The sequence below is a fragment of the Nyctereutes procyonoides genome, unplaced genomic scaffold (genome assembly GCF_905146905.1).
Source record: "Nyctereutes procyonoides isolate TBG_1078 unplaced genomic scaffold, NYPRO_anot_genome, whole genome shotgun sequence".
NCBI lineage: Eukaryota > Metazoa > Chordata > Mammalia > Carnivora > Canidae > Nyctereutes > Nyctereutes procyonoides.
In genome coordinates, this window is record NW_026575051.1 from 14,402,979 (window position 1) to 14,415,170 (window position 12,192).

Consider the following 12,192-nt stretch of genomic DNA (forward strand, 5'->3'; position numbering starts at 1 on the left):
TGTTTTTTAATTTTTAATTTATTTATGATAGTCACACACAGAGAGAGAGAGGGGCAGAGACACAGGCAGAGGGAGAAGCAGGCTCCATGCACCGGGAGCCGGACGTGGGACTTGATCCGGGGTCTCCAGGATCACGCCCTGGGCCAAAGGCAGGCGCTAAACCACTGCACCACCCAGGGATCCCCAGAAATGAAATGTTTAGATGGAATGTATGTTTAGATGGAATCTGTCAGTATTGAATCTTTTTTTTTTTTTAAGGAAAAATAAAACAAAAACTCATGTCTTTTAAAAAGAAGCACAGAAAGGAATGCCCAGATACATCTGCTTTTGGGAATGCATTTCTCACAATTCAATGGACAAGGGTTGTTGCATTTAATCTCCAACAGTTTTGACTTTCTTTTTGCACTCCTGGTTTAAGGAGAGATATTTCTACATTTTTCAGGAATTATTAGAAAATTCACCCAGTTCAAATAAGTAACAAGTATTCTGGGATGTGGGCAGAGAAAAATTGGTCTTTTTCAACCAAAGTAGAAGATATAACTGTCAATAAAGTGCATTTCACATAAAGATACCCATTAGAAGAATAATTTAAAGTGCAATATATATGATATTTAAATAGTGCAAAGTTGCTAAATATATACATTATATGCGCCATATCCAAATAAAGCAGGATTTTATCTACCCCTAAGAGAGAATAACAGAATCATACTTCCCCACTTTAATCCTTTGTAGGTAAGTGTATTTGGTCCATGTGTATGCTTTTGGTGTGTGTGTGTGTGTGTGTGTGTGTTTGTGTGTGTGTGGCTGTGCCTGTATATAACTCCTTAAAGATCTGTGCAAATGTCTAAAACTGGTTTCCTAGAATTTGAAACCTTTAAACACTGAAATAAATACACAATCTCCAAAGTAGCATTAGGCTTGTAATAATGGTTGAGCTATTTCAGCCTGTATATCTGGTAAGGCAGGTATCTGACTGCGAATTAAATGTTTAATGAAGATTATAAAAAATACAATCACCAAAATGCTGCCAAGAGACACCCCTAGGAAATAAGCATATGACTCCTCGTGCTCATCTTCTCCAGGCTTGACACTACTATGGAGGAGTGTAGGATTTGGTGTGTAAGTGGTTGGTCTTGGGGTTGCTGAAGTGAGCAGATCCTGGACATTCCTGAATGATCCATTGTGTGGCATGCCCGTGACATTGAGGAGGTGACAGAGAAGTGGGTACAGATCTGTGGAGTTCATGGCTTCTTTCGTGAAATTCTTTCTGAAGGCAGGACCGTGGGCTAAAAATATTGGATGCATTTCGGCTAACGCATTATCATAACCGTGGTTGCCTACTGGAAAGATAAAATGAATGAATAAGTTAGCCAACCAGATGGCATTAAGATGAAAATAACTGTTGGATCATCCAATTCTGAATTTAAGTGCAAAGTGTAACAAAGTAATCTTTATAATTTTTTTAAAGATTTTATTTATTTATGTATGATAGTCACAGAGAGAGAGAGAGAGAGAGAGAGAGAGAGAGGCAGAGACACAGGCAGAGGGAGAAGCAGGCTCCATGCAGGGAGTCCGATGTGGGACTCGATCCCGGGTCTCCAGGATCGCGCCCTGGGCCAAAGGCAGGCGCCATATGGCTGCGCCACCCAGGGATCCCTAACAAAGTCATCTTTTAAAAGAAAACAATCTTTTATGAGCAATCTTTGTTGTTGTCAACATCACTATTCATTTTAGAAAGTGAAAAGGCGAACTGATCACAAATCTTTCTAACAGCAGAGGAGGAGGGGTAGAGAGTAGTGCTGAACCAAGTCAGGGGAAAATGAAAGTGGGTATTTTGGTTGTTTGTTTTTTTTTTTGGTGGTAGGTAAACTAATAATCAGCAAATATTTTAGGTACCTACTTTGTTACAATTATGTTCTTCTTTTTTTTTTTTTAAAGATTTTTATTTATTTATTTATTCATGAGAGACACACAGAGAGAGTCAGAGACACAGGCAGAGGGAGAAGCAGGCTCTCCGCGGGGAGCCTGATGCAAGACTCAATCCCAGGATCCCAGGATCATGATCTGAGCCAAAGGCAGATGCTCAACCACTGAGCCACCCAGGCATCCCATTATGTTCTAATGATAAAGGGATAAAGGTGGTCTGTCAAAAAGACAATAAATTCATAATTACCAATAAAAGGGGAGACACAATTAGTAAAGACGAAAGATGCCATAAAAATCAAACTCCTAGCAACAGCTACAATCCACTATAGAAAGATAAAGGTCAGGACTTTTGGGTAAAATCTTACACTGGTGGTTCAGATCAAAATACAGCACTATGTGCTAAAAATAAAGTAAAAGGTTTAGAAGTCTTCTGATTTATCAAGAGATATAATATTGAAGGATGAAAACTCCTGTAAAAAACTGCATTTTATTTTATTATTATTATTTTTTTAAAGATTTTATTTATTTATTCATGAGAGAGAGAGAGAGAGAGAGAGGCAAAGGGAGAAGCAGGCTCCATGCAGGGGCCCAATGTGGGATTTGATCCCAGACCCTGGAATCATGCCCTGAGTCAAAGGCAGACGCTCAACCGCTTAGCCACCCAGGCATCCCTATTTTATTATTTTTTAAGTAGGCTCTGTGTCCAGTGTGGAGCCCAGTGTAGGACTCTAATAAATGAACCTGAGATCAAGATCTGAGTTCAAGAGTCAGTCACTTAACTGACTGTACCACCCAGGCACCCTACAGGGAACATATTTTGAGAACCACTGCTTTTGGACATTAGGACTTCATTCTTTTTTGAAAGTCAGATTGAGAAGGAATATACTGGCCAATACTTAACTATTTGTTGAAGAAATAATTATTTCATATATTTATTTGTTGAATAAATAATTATGTGGAATATAACATAAATAGGAGCATTATTAAGGTTTTCTATCAAAAACAGGTGTAACCAATCTCTTGTGTAATTGTGGTTCACCAGACCAAAATTTCAAGAGACCCTCTTAGATTTACATTAACTGTAAAGTACAAATCTCCTCAGAGACAGCAGTCCTTTTTTTGAGCAACCCCTCTAACATAAGAGCTATCCAGACGATACAAGAGAATCTGAACATATAAAGGCAGCAATTATTCTCATGGCCAAAGAAATTATCTTTGAAAGAAATTACTTTTAAAGGCTTTCATAAAACAACTCCCCTGGTGTCAGTAAATATTGGCTGACAGATCATTATCTGTATGTAAAACTGGTTTTAAGAACCAGAAACCATGCTGGTATACATCTGCCACTATGACTCCTGTATGTACTACAAATGCCATGGTCAGGCAATTGGTTTTCTTTTGGTCAGTAAATATGATAGGAACCCAATTCTACCTGAAGGGACATTTCTGCACATCTCTTACATAGATCAAGGGTCAAGGACGAAAAGAGCATCCCTAAGTAGTGTTGGTACAATGTGGTTCCTTCACTATCCAAGTAACAGAGGAGAAACAACTTCCAGCTGAACTGATCAGTAGTCATATCAATATCTATGTCAACCAGGAAAGCAGAATCCATGTAAGGTGGTCCAACAGAGGGAATTCCATATGGGGACTAGTTATAAAAGTGCTAAGGGATGAGAAGCACCATGGGATGGCAAGGTTACCCAGTGATTAGGAACAATGGGAACCTCGTATGGCCCCTTGGCCCCCTACAGCTGGATGGACAGAAGGGAAGAGGTGGTGTTACCAGAGCCCCCAAACCAGGGCTTCCCAGTAGGAGCTGAGACTGTAGAGAGAGAATGTCCAGAGGGAGCTGGGATCGCAGAGGAAATGAAGTCACCATTAAAGACACAGCCTGAGATAGAGAATGAGTGGGACAAATCTCCTGGCTTCTTCCAAACTCCTGCAAGTCTCTTCTATTGGCCAAACCTAACTAGAAACCAGCTCACAAAGGAGCCTAGGAAATTTAGTCTGTGGAAGTCAGTCCATGGGAATGCAGAGCAGAACAGGGAATGGGTGGAAGTTGAAGAGCAAGTATACACATGACGAGCCCGTTAAAGATGAGGAAAACCCTGTGGATGGCTTTTCCATTTGACTAACTTGTTAGAAGCTACATAAGAGGTAATTATACATTTAAGGATAGCAGAAAGCTCCTTATTTTTTTTTTTAAGATTTTATTTATTTATTCGAGAGAGAGAGAGAGAGAGGCAGAGACACAGGCAGAGGGAGAAGCAGGCTCCATGCAGGGAGCCTGATGTGGGACTCAATCCCGGGTCTCCAGGATCACCAGGATCACGTCCCGGGCTGAAGGCAGGCGCTTAACCGCTGAGCCACCCAGGGATCCCAGAAAGCTCCTTATGTTGCATGTCTGAATTTCAAATGGGATTTCCATTATATTTACAATGAATTTGGCAGCAATATCTCCAAAATTATGTCACTAGGCATTAAAAAAATACATTTTGATATATGATCATCCAAGCCATGTGTAGTTCTCTTTGGAAATATTTCCAAGGTATAAAACAAAGTTGGCCTATATTTGGTAGAGCCAGAAGGGCAGAAGAACCTAGAAAGCTAGCAATTTTAAATAAAAATAGAGATTAAGTTAATATGAAATCAGAACATAAAACAGATGCAGAAAATCATTTAATTTATAAATTTCCAATTATGTTTTTCTCAGGAGCATGATGGCTGTTAATTAGCAGTATATGTATACTTTGCATATCTTTGGTCTGATAACTTCCAGAAAAATAAATGTTTAGGGGCTTACCTCTTTTTAAAGTCCCAAGGATCCCTGATTTGCTATTAATGTAGGCCACCAGTTAGTTATTTGATCAGTCACTACACTGCTGTATTACCCACAGCCTCCACTCTAACAAACAATGACGCAGAATGGGAATAAACAGTGTAACGTACTCACACAGAAAATTATCTGTCTTATTCTGTAAAATATACCACCCTTCGTCAGCCACTGCTAGGATGGGTTGAATTCGATGGTTGTACTTGTAATGCCATCTTTCTGGAATCTCTTCTTTTTTGTAAACAGTAAGATTAGGATGAGCACGGGCTAGTGCTTCATAGACTTCATCAAATTTACCTAAAAGAGGGGCGATACGGAGATATGCTCAGAACAAGGCACTCACTGTTGACAATCAAAAAACCATCCTAGCAAAAGAGGCCAATGAATATTTCTTCCTTCCTGACACCCCACTGAGGTAAGGCACCAGGGGGCAAGCATAGGGAAATATAGCCAGATACTTGAATACTTGATACTTACCCCGCGCCCCCCAGGAAAGAATCTTGAGGGGGAAACAGAAATGATTAATCCTCTGCTGCAAGTAAATTCACTTTACAGAATTGAGCGGACATTATATGGAACTAGAAATCTCTATTCTAAAGACTTAACTACATACACTTCAACACACACGCACGCACACATGCACACACCCCAATTGGTGGCACTAAGTAAAATGTCTCTCCAAAGGAAAACAAAGAGCTAAGTTTTGACAGTTGTGAGTGCAGAGAGAGAATCTCTGGAGGGTGACGCTGCCCTTGAGAGAGGACATCCTGGTGATGGAATGCAGCTTGTAAAACGTAAAGTCTTTCTAAAGCCCTGGAGGTGTGGCAAAAGTACTCCCTGTAATTTCAAATGCAGTGAACCTGGGCACTGTCTTTAATCCTTTTCTTGTTTTTCAAATCCATTTGTTGGGACTTCCTCCCTGCCTCCCAACCCCCAACACGGGACATATTCCAATTTTATAAGGAAAAATTAATGTGTTTTTCTCAAACAACAAAAAGCTTGTTATTTTATACTGAATTTGTTCCAAAGTTTGTGTTCAGGTGCACACTGTTTCATATGATCTTCTTAATTCCCTTGTGAGGGATATAAGGTTCTTTTGTGAGGTATTCAGCTTTTCAAAATCTGTTCTCTCATTTGATATCCAAATTAACAGTAAACACTGATAAAATAGAAGTCAGAAGTCTGAGTATTGCTCTGTGCTTCCTTTGTGATCTGGGGAGGTTAAACCTGAGCTTGCTCACCTGTCTTTAAAACAGAAGTAACACTTAGGTGACCAGGTTGTTATGAGGCTTTGAGGAAAGGTTTGTAAGAAGTTCAACATATTATTACTTCCTCTATTTATAGACAAGAAAAATAAATCTTCAGATTGATCAATGCTTTCTCCTTCCTATACTGTTTCCCTATTAAGCAGGTCCTACAAAAGGAACCATAGAAGGCTAAATTTCAGGTTTCCATGAAATCACTGGAATTGCATGCAAATTCTGTATTTTTCTTTCCATCTCAATTTTTCTAGAAAGGAGGCTGTAGCTTTCATCATATTTGGTGGTTCCAAAATGGTTAAATCCATCTGCCATAGATATAGAAAGAGCATCAATTTCAATATTCTTGGGAAAAGTGAAAAATTATATGCTGAGAAATGAGATTTTCTCTTTTCAAAGTCTAAGGATTAAACCCTAGAATATTACCATGACACATGCAAGCAGACTCTGAAGGCACAGAAGCAAAAACTCCACTGAATTGTGTTGGGCAGACCCGGCCGCAGCCCCAAACCAACACTCAGTTCAGACTTACCTTCTTTTGGCAAGATGGCTGCTACTGGAGATTGGTCAATCAGGATATAGTGGTCTTTATCCACATACTGATCAAGTTCTATTATCCTTTCCTCAGAACACTGGGTCATTCCATGATCACTTGTGATGATTAGGTTCAGGATGTTCCACAGCTTTTCCTTTTTCAGCATTTGTATGAGATATCCCAACTTGTTGTCAATATCCGAAATGACAGGTCCCATGAGTGGACTCTCAGGTCCCAAATGGTGGCCCATATCATCGGGATCTTCCCAGTAAAGAAGACCGAGATTTATGGGCTCTTTGGATGTAAACCATTCAATAATCTTGGCAACTCTATCTTCAAATGAAACAGACTCATTGTAAGGCATATAGTGCGTAGGAAAGCTATTATGTATTTTTACATCTGCTCCAGGCCACATGGCTGCACCACTAGAATGTCCTGCCCTCTGATTTGTGATCCATATTGGCGTTGCTTCTTCCCAAAACTCAGAATCATAAATAGTCATGTTATCCAAGGAGAAAGATTTATTCAAAATAGGGTCAAACATGTCATTTGCAACAATCCCATGATTCTCTGCAAAGAGGCCAGTTACCAAAGTATAATGGTTAGGGTAGGTCTTTGTAATAAAAATATTAGTTACTTGCTTCACATGAACACCATACTTCATAACATAATGAAAATGGGGTGTTGGAACTCTGTATAAATAATCCCAACGGAATCCATCAAATGAAACCAGTAGAACCTTTTGCTGGTCTGGTTGGAGAGAAAATGTAATCGAGAGTATTAATGCAGCAAGTATGAAGGATACCCAGAGGAGTTTTGAAGTCATTTTCAAAGTATTTGATCAGCTCAGTGTAAGATAATCTGTATAAAAAACATGCAGAAATTATTGACAATTTTGTGTGTGCATCTTACACAAAACTGACAGTGATTGTACAGTAATCCCAGTTATATCATAAATCATAGCCTGGAAGAATTATGTTGCTCCATCTTAAACAAGAGACCCGGGGCTACTTGCATAATAAAGCTAAACAGTTTTGTTGCATTTTAGAAACTGTTACTCTCCAAGAATTTATCAAAACATTTCTCAAAGTAATTATTTAACCCCTCAAATATCACTTTAAAATATGATATAATTTACTTTTAAGAAAAACAAAAACTTTTCAGAAACTTTTGCAGGAAACTCAGACTTCTGACTTCTCTCAATAAAGTTGATATAGTCAAGTTATTATCTATGAATGTTTTGTCATTATGATTAGACCAACTACAGGAATCTAGAAACAAGGAATACCATTAGCTAATCCAATAATAATGCTTTTAAAAAAAACCATATACACCTCTATTTTTCTTTTTTTAAAAAGATTTTATTTATTTATTCATGAGAGACAGAGAGAGAGAGGGGGGGGGGCAGAGGGAGAAGCAGGCTCCATGCAGTGAGCCTGATGCAGGACTCGATCCCAGGTCTCCAGGATCACGCCTTGGGCCGAAGGCAGGTGCTCAACCGCTAAGCCACCCAGGGATCCCCATACACCTCTATTTTTCAAAGCCAAGGCCTATATTTGGTTCATCACCGTTAGGGATGTTATTCAAGAAAAGAGAAAACAGATGAACTTCGTTTTCTGAAGTGACATAAAATTTGACACTCAAATATAAATGTGAAATGTAATCTACATTCACTTATTTCCTAATTCAAGCACAGCCTTCCTAAGCTAAGACAAGTTTCTGTATAAACAGCAACATAATCCTGAAATTTGGTGTTGGCTTTCTGAAAAATAAAATTTGTCCATATTTAATCTTAGTGATATGTGTGGGAAAAGCACCTGCCAGGATTAAACACTTCTTTTGGATCAAGGCTGTTGGTTGGTTGGTTGGTTTTTTTAAATCTGCACATACTTTTTTTTTTTTGCACATACTTTTAAAAAGCTTTTATTCTCTTCAAGAAAGCTAACAAAAGGCAATATGGATAAACAGCATATATGTAAATTTTGTGAGTTCTCACTGGGCTTGTAAATCAAGCAAGGATTTTTGGTTCTCTCCTTTTCTTGTCCATTCTTGCATGCAGGTATTTATAAGCCCACCAAAACTTGGATCTAGCCACACTTCTGTGCCAAGAAATCTCCTGAATTCAGCTTTTGACACCTTGCTAATTTGAATATGCTGAAGATATACTTCAAACCTCAAAACCAGATACTTGCTCTATTACAGGTACAGGTAAGTAAAAACTGCTTGGCGTGCTTGCTTGGCGTTCAGATGCAGTAATTTTTAACTATGATTTCACCATACCTAGAACGTTACTTAAACTGAAACTGGGTTAGGTACTGGCCTCCAGAGAAAGGTTCAAAAATCAAATTCAAAAACTATTTCTCGGGGATCCCTGGGTGGCTCAGCGGTTTGGCGCCTGCCTTCGGCCCAGGGCGTGATCCTGGAGACCCGGGATCGAGTTCCGCGTCAGGCTCCCTGCATGGAGCCTGCTTCTCCCTCTGCCTGTGTCTCTGCCTCTGTCTCTCTCTCTGTGTGTGTCTCTCATGAATAAATAAAGTCTTTAAAAAAAAAAAAACTATTTCTCAACGGCAACAGAAGGAACATTTAAAAATCAGTTCCGTAAAGAACTCCAGCTATATTTACTAACATCTGGCTGAGGATGCTGTTTCCCCTCTACCCCCCTCTCCTTCACCTTCCTAACACAAGGAAAGCTGCTATGAAACGACTATCATTTAAGGCTAAAAATAAATAAATAAATAAATAAATAAATAAATAAATAAATAAATAAATAAATAAATAAAATGCAACTACACGAAACACCTGACTGGCCTCTAAGTAAATCAATTTAGCAAATTGTGGTAAGTTAGGAAGGAACTGCTTTCCCGGACAAAAGAAAAGAAACGAAGGCTAGGTGTGCCGTCTACAGCTTTGGAATGTTTGGTTAAGAAGAATCAGCATTTTAAAAAAAAAAGAAGAAGAAGAAGAGGAAGCATCAGCATTGTCACACCGATGACAGGAAGCAACCAACCGAGAGGTGGGGGTGGGGATGGAGGAAAGACCCGCTCCCGTAGTTCCCCAGGCACAAAACGCTGCACAGCGCAGAGGAACCCCCGTCCTGCGCCCAGACCCCGCGCTGCCTGCCAGCTTCCCCGCCCCTCCGCTCGGGCCGCCTCGGGAACCGGGGGTGGGGGGGGGCGCCAAGGAGCAGTCGGGCGTCCCGAGGCCCAGACGTCGAGGTCGAGGGGCCTGGGGCGCACGTCCCAGCCGCCATCCCCGCCCGGCCTCTGGGAAGGGTCCGCAGGTCGCAGACCTCCCGCCCGCCGCTGCCGGCAGGTGCCCGCACCCAGTGGGCGGCGCGCGCGTGCCAAGGTCCGATGGGTCCCCGGGAGGCAAGCACCCCCCCCCCCCCCCCGCCGGCTCTTACCCTCGCAGCGATCCGGACGGCCCGCAGGGGCTTCGGACCACAGCTCGGAGAGTCGGACGGGGGCAACGGCGGGGGGCGGCGGAGGCGCGGGCGGCTCACCTGCACGCAGCCCGGGCGCCGAGCACCTGACCGGCACCGCCCCCGGGCGCAGGGCCCGCCTCCTGCCGCCTATTGGCCGGGCAGGGCCTGCCGAACCGGAGCCGGGCTCTAGGAGTCGCCGCAGCGCCTGCCAATCAGGGGCCGGCGGGGGGCGGGTGGAGGGAGGGCGGAGGGGCCCGTCGGTGGGAGCAGAGGGTCGCGGGGGCCCCGGGGCGCGGAGGTCCCCGCTCTGCGGGCTCACACTCCCCCTGCCGCGTGGCCTTTCCTTGCCAGGCGGTTGCTTGCGTTGCAGTCGGTGATGTGATGTAGAAACATTATAAAGCGCTACCCCCCGTGGTTTGGCAACACTCCCCTGTTTTGAGTCAAAGTATTTTTATTTTCTTATCTGATTTCTCAAGGTTTTGTTTTTGTTATTCTGTTGTGGTTTTTTGTTTGTTTGTTTGTTTGTTTGGGTTTTTTTTGGATCAAACATCGGTGACTCCTTACCCTGGGCTTTGCTCTGAGGGACGCTTGAGCGCCCCCCTCCCCCAGAAAGGCGATGGGACAATGACGTTTTAACTCTTTTTATTGGTTGGCGTGACCTGCTTTATCTCAGAAAAATCTGATTTGGAAGGGTTCCGCAGCCCCGATGTTGCAGGGTTCTGCAGCACAAGCCCCCGGTTGTTGCAGCATGAGGTCTCTGTGGCACCTGAAACTGCTCCAAGTCAACCAAGCCAGGTTCAGCGTTAGGTTACTTTGCACAGGGGCAGAGGCTGGCCAGCTACTCTGATGGTTTCACCTAGACTACAGACTCTGCTTCCAGTCGTTTCCACATGTGCAATCCGGACACCAACATCAGGTCTCATTTCTCTCTCAGGAGGGCATGTGCCTGGTTTGTCAATTTGATCGCAACTACATATACCATAGATTGTAACAATGACCTTGAGCTCCTCTGGAGAGATTTGTCCATCTACAGCGTCCCCTGGCCTAATTTTGACCACCCTCAATGGAAAACAATATGTGCTTGGTTTAGTTCACGATTTAAGTGTCAACGTTTGATTAGCCCATAAAACAAAGCAAAACCCAGTGGCTTTGACTCCTCTCTGGAGCTCCTGTTCCCTAGCTCCCTGTCTAGTGTACTGGAACTGTAATTTGAATAGACATTCTTGCTGATATTTAAACAAGGCAAACATTTTGGTCATCATTTTTTTCCCTCTCTCTCAAGTTCTTGTGGAAGGACAGCCCTGACCCCAATCTCTCCCTTCTGATTGCATTGTACCACCCCAAAGGGCATCTGGGCACTCTTCCATGACCTTTTATTTGTGGTACTTGAGTTTATGGTTTCCCACACGTGTGGGGTAGGGATGAGAGAGGCTGGTTTCTGTGTTTAGCCAGACCCAGTGATAGTAAAGTTGTACAGTTTGTTCTAAGTTCCTTAAGCTCTGTCCTTTGAAATTGCCAAAGCCTGGAACGGGCAATAGTCCAATATTATAAGTCCTTGTCCCCCCCCAAATAGGCCAACCCTGTGTTCTCCCAGACACTCAAAGAACAGTGCATGCTGACTAGCAAGCAGGTAGAGTGAAAACCAGACTTATGCGGGTCACTGAGCAATTTTGGACTCTGTTCAGGTGATGACCCCGGGCCTTACTCTGCAAACATTTTTATAGAATGCATGATTGTGTTTACCAGCTACCCCAGTGAAGTAGGTATGGTACAGCTGTGAACCACAGCACACAGTGTGGAAAATGACTCAGGAGGGGCTCGGCGAGTGCTAGAGACTCTTCCCAGATCTCCATATAATGACACGTAGGGTTTGACTGATAAGTTTGTTGTATATCTCATGTCACTAATGAAGAAAAAAATCAGGCTCTAATAGTACAGATAAAGGAATGACTGTAAAAACATGGAATTCCTGCTTACACATCTGCACAAGGTCTTGTGCCCTATTGCCTCAACTTCTGTCCTGTTGTACGAACTACTCAGCAAATCAAGGTAGCGTAAGCCACAACCTGTTATTGACTGATTATTCCTTTATTTTATGTAATTGAATCAATATAATCATTATTGTGCTAGTAATATATTTCTGAGTAATGGGAGTACCAGAAAAAGCAACCTCTTTCATGAGGTTTGGAGTGGGGATGGGGTCCCTCTGCCT

General features: G+C 42.3%; 1 protein-coding gene across 4 annotated transcripts; it reads right to left on the minus strand.

Moving 5' to 3' along the window:
- ENPP5 (ectonucleotide pyrophosphatase/phosphodiesterase family member 5) lies at positions 1 to 10,089 on the minus strand. Of its 4 annotated transcripts, none has more exons than XM_055329538.1 (4): positions 9,960 to 10,089; positions 6,554 to 7,417; positions 4,883 to 5,059; positions 1 to 1,337 (listed from the first exon to the last, which is right to left on the minus strand). In XM_055329538.1, the coding sequence occupies exons 2-4, from the start codon at positions 7,380 to 7,382 to the stop codon at positions 913 to 915; spliced, it is 1,431 nt and encodes a 476-aa protein (XP_055185513.1). In that variant the 5' UTR covers positions 7,383 to 7,417; positions 9,960 to 10,089; the 3' UTR covers positions 1 to 912. The 4 variants fall into 4 exon arrangements, with proteins under 4 accessions (XP_055185513.1, XP_055185511.1, XP_055185512.1 ...); XM_055329536.1 differs by having other exon boundaries at positions 1 to 1,340; XM_055329537.1 differs by having other exon boundaries at positions 1 to 1,340; positions 10,059 to 10,084.
- Between the last annotated feature and the right edge of the window lie 2,103 nt (positions 10,090 to 12,192).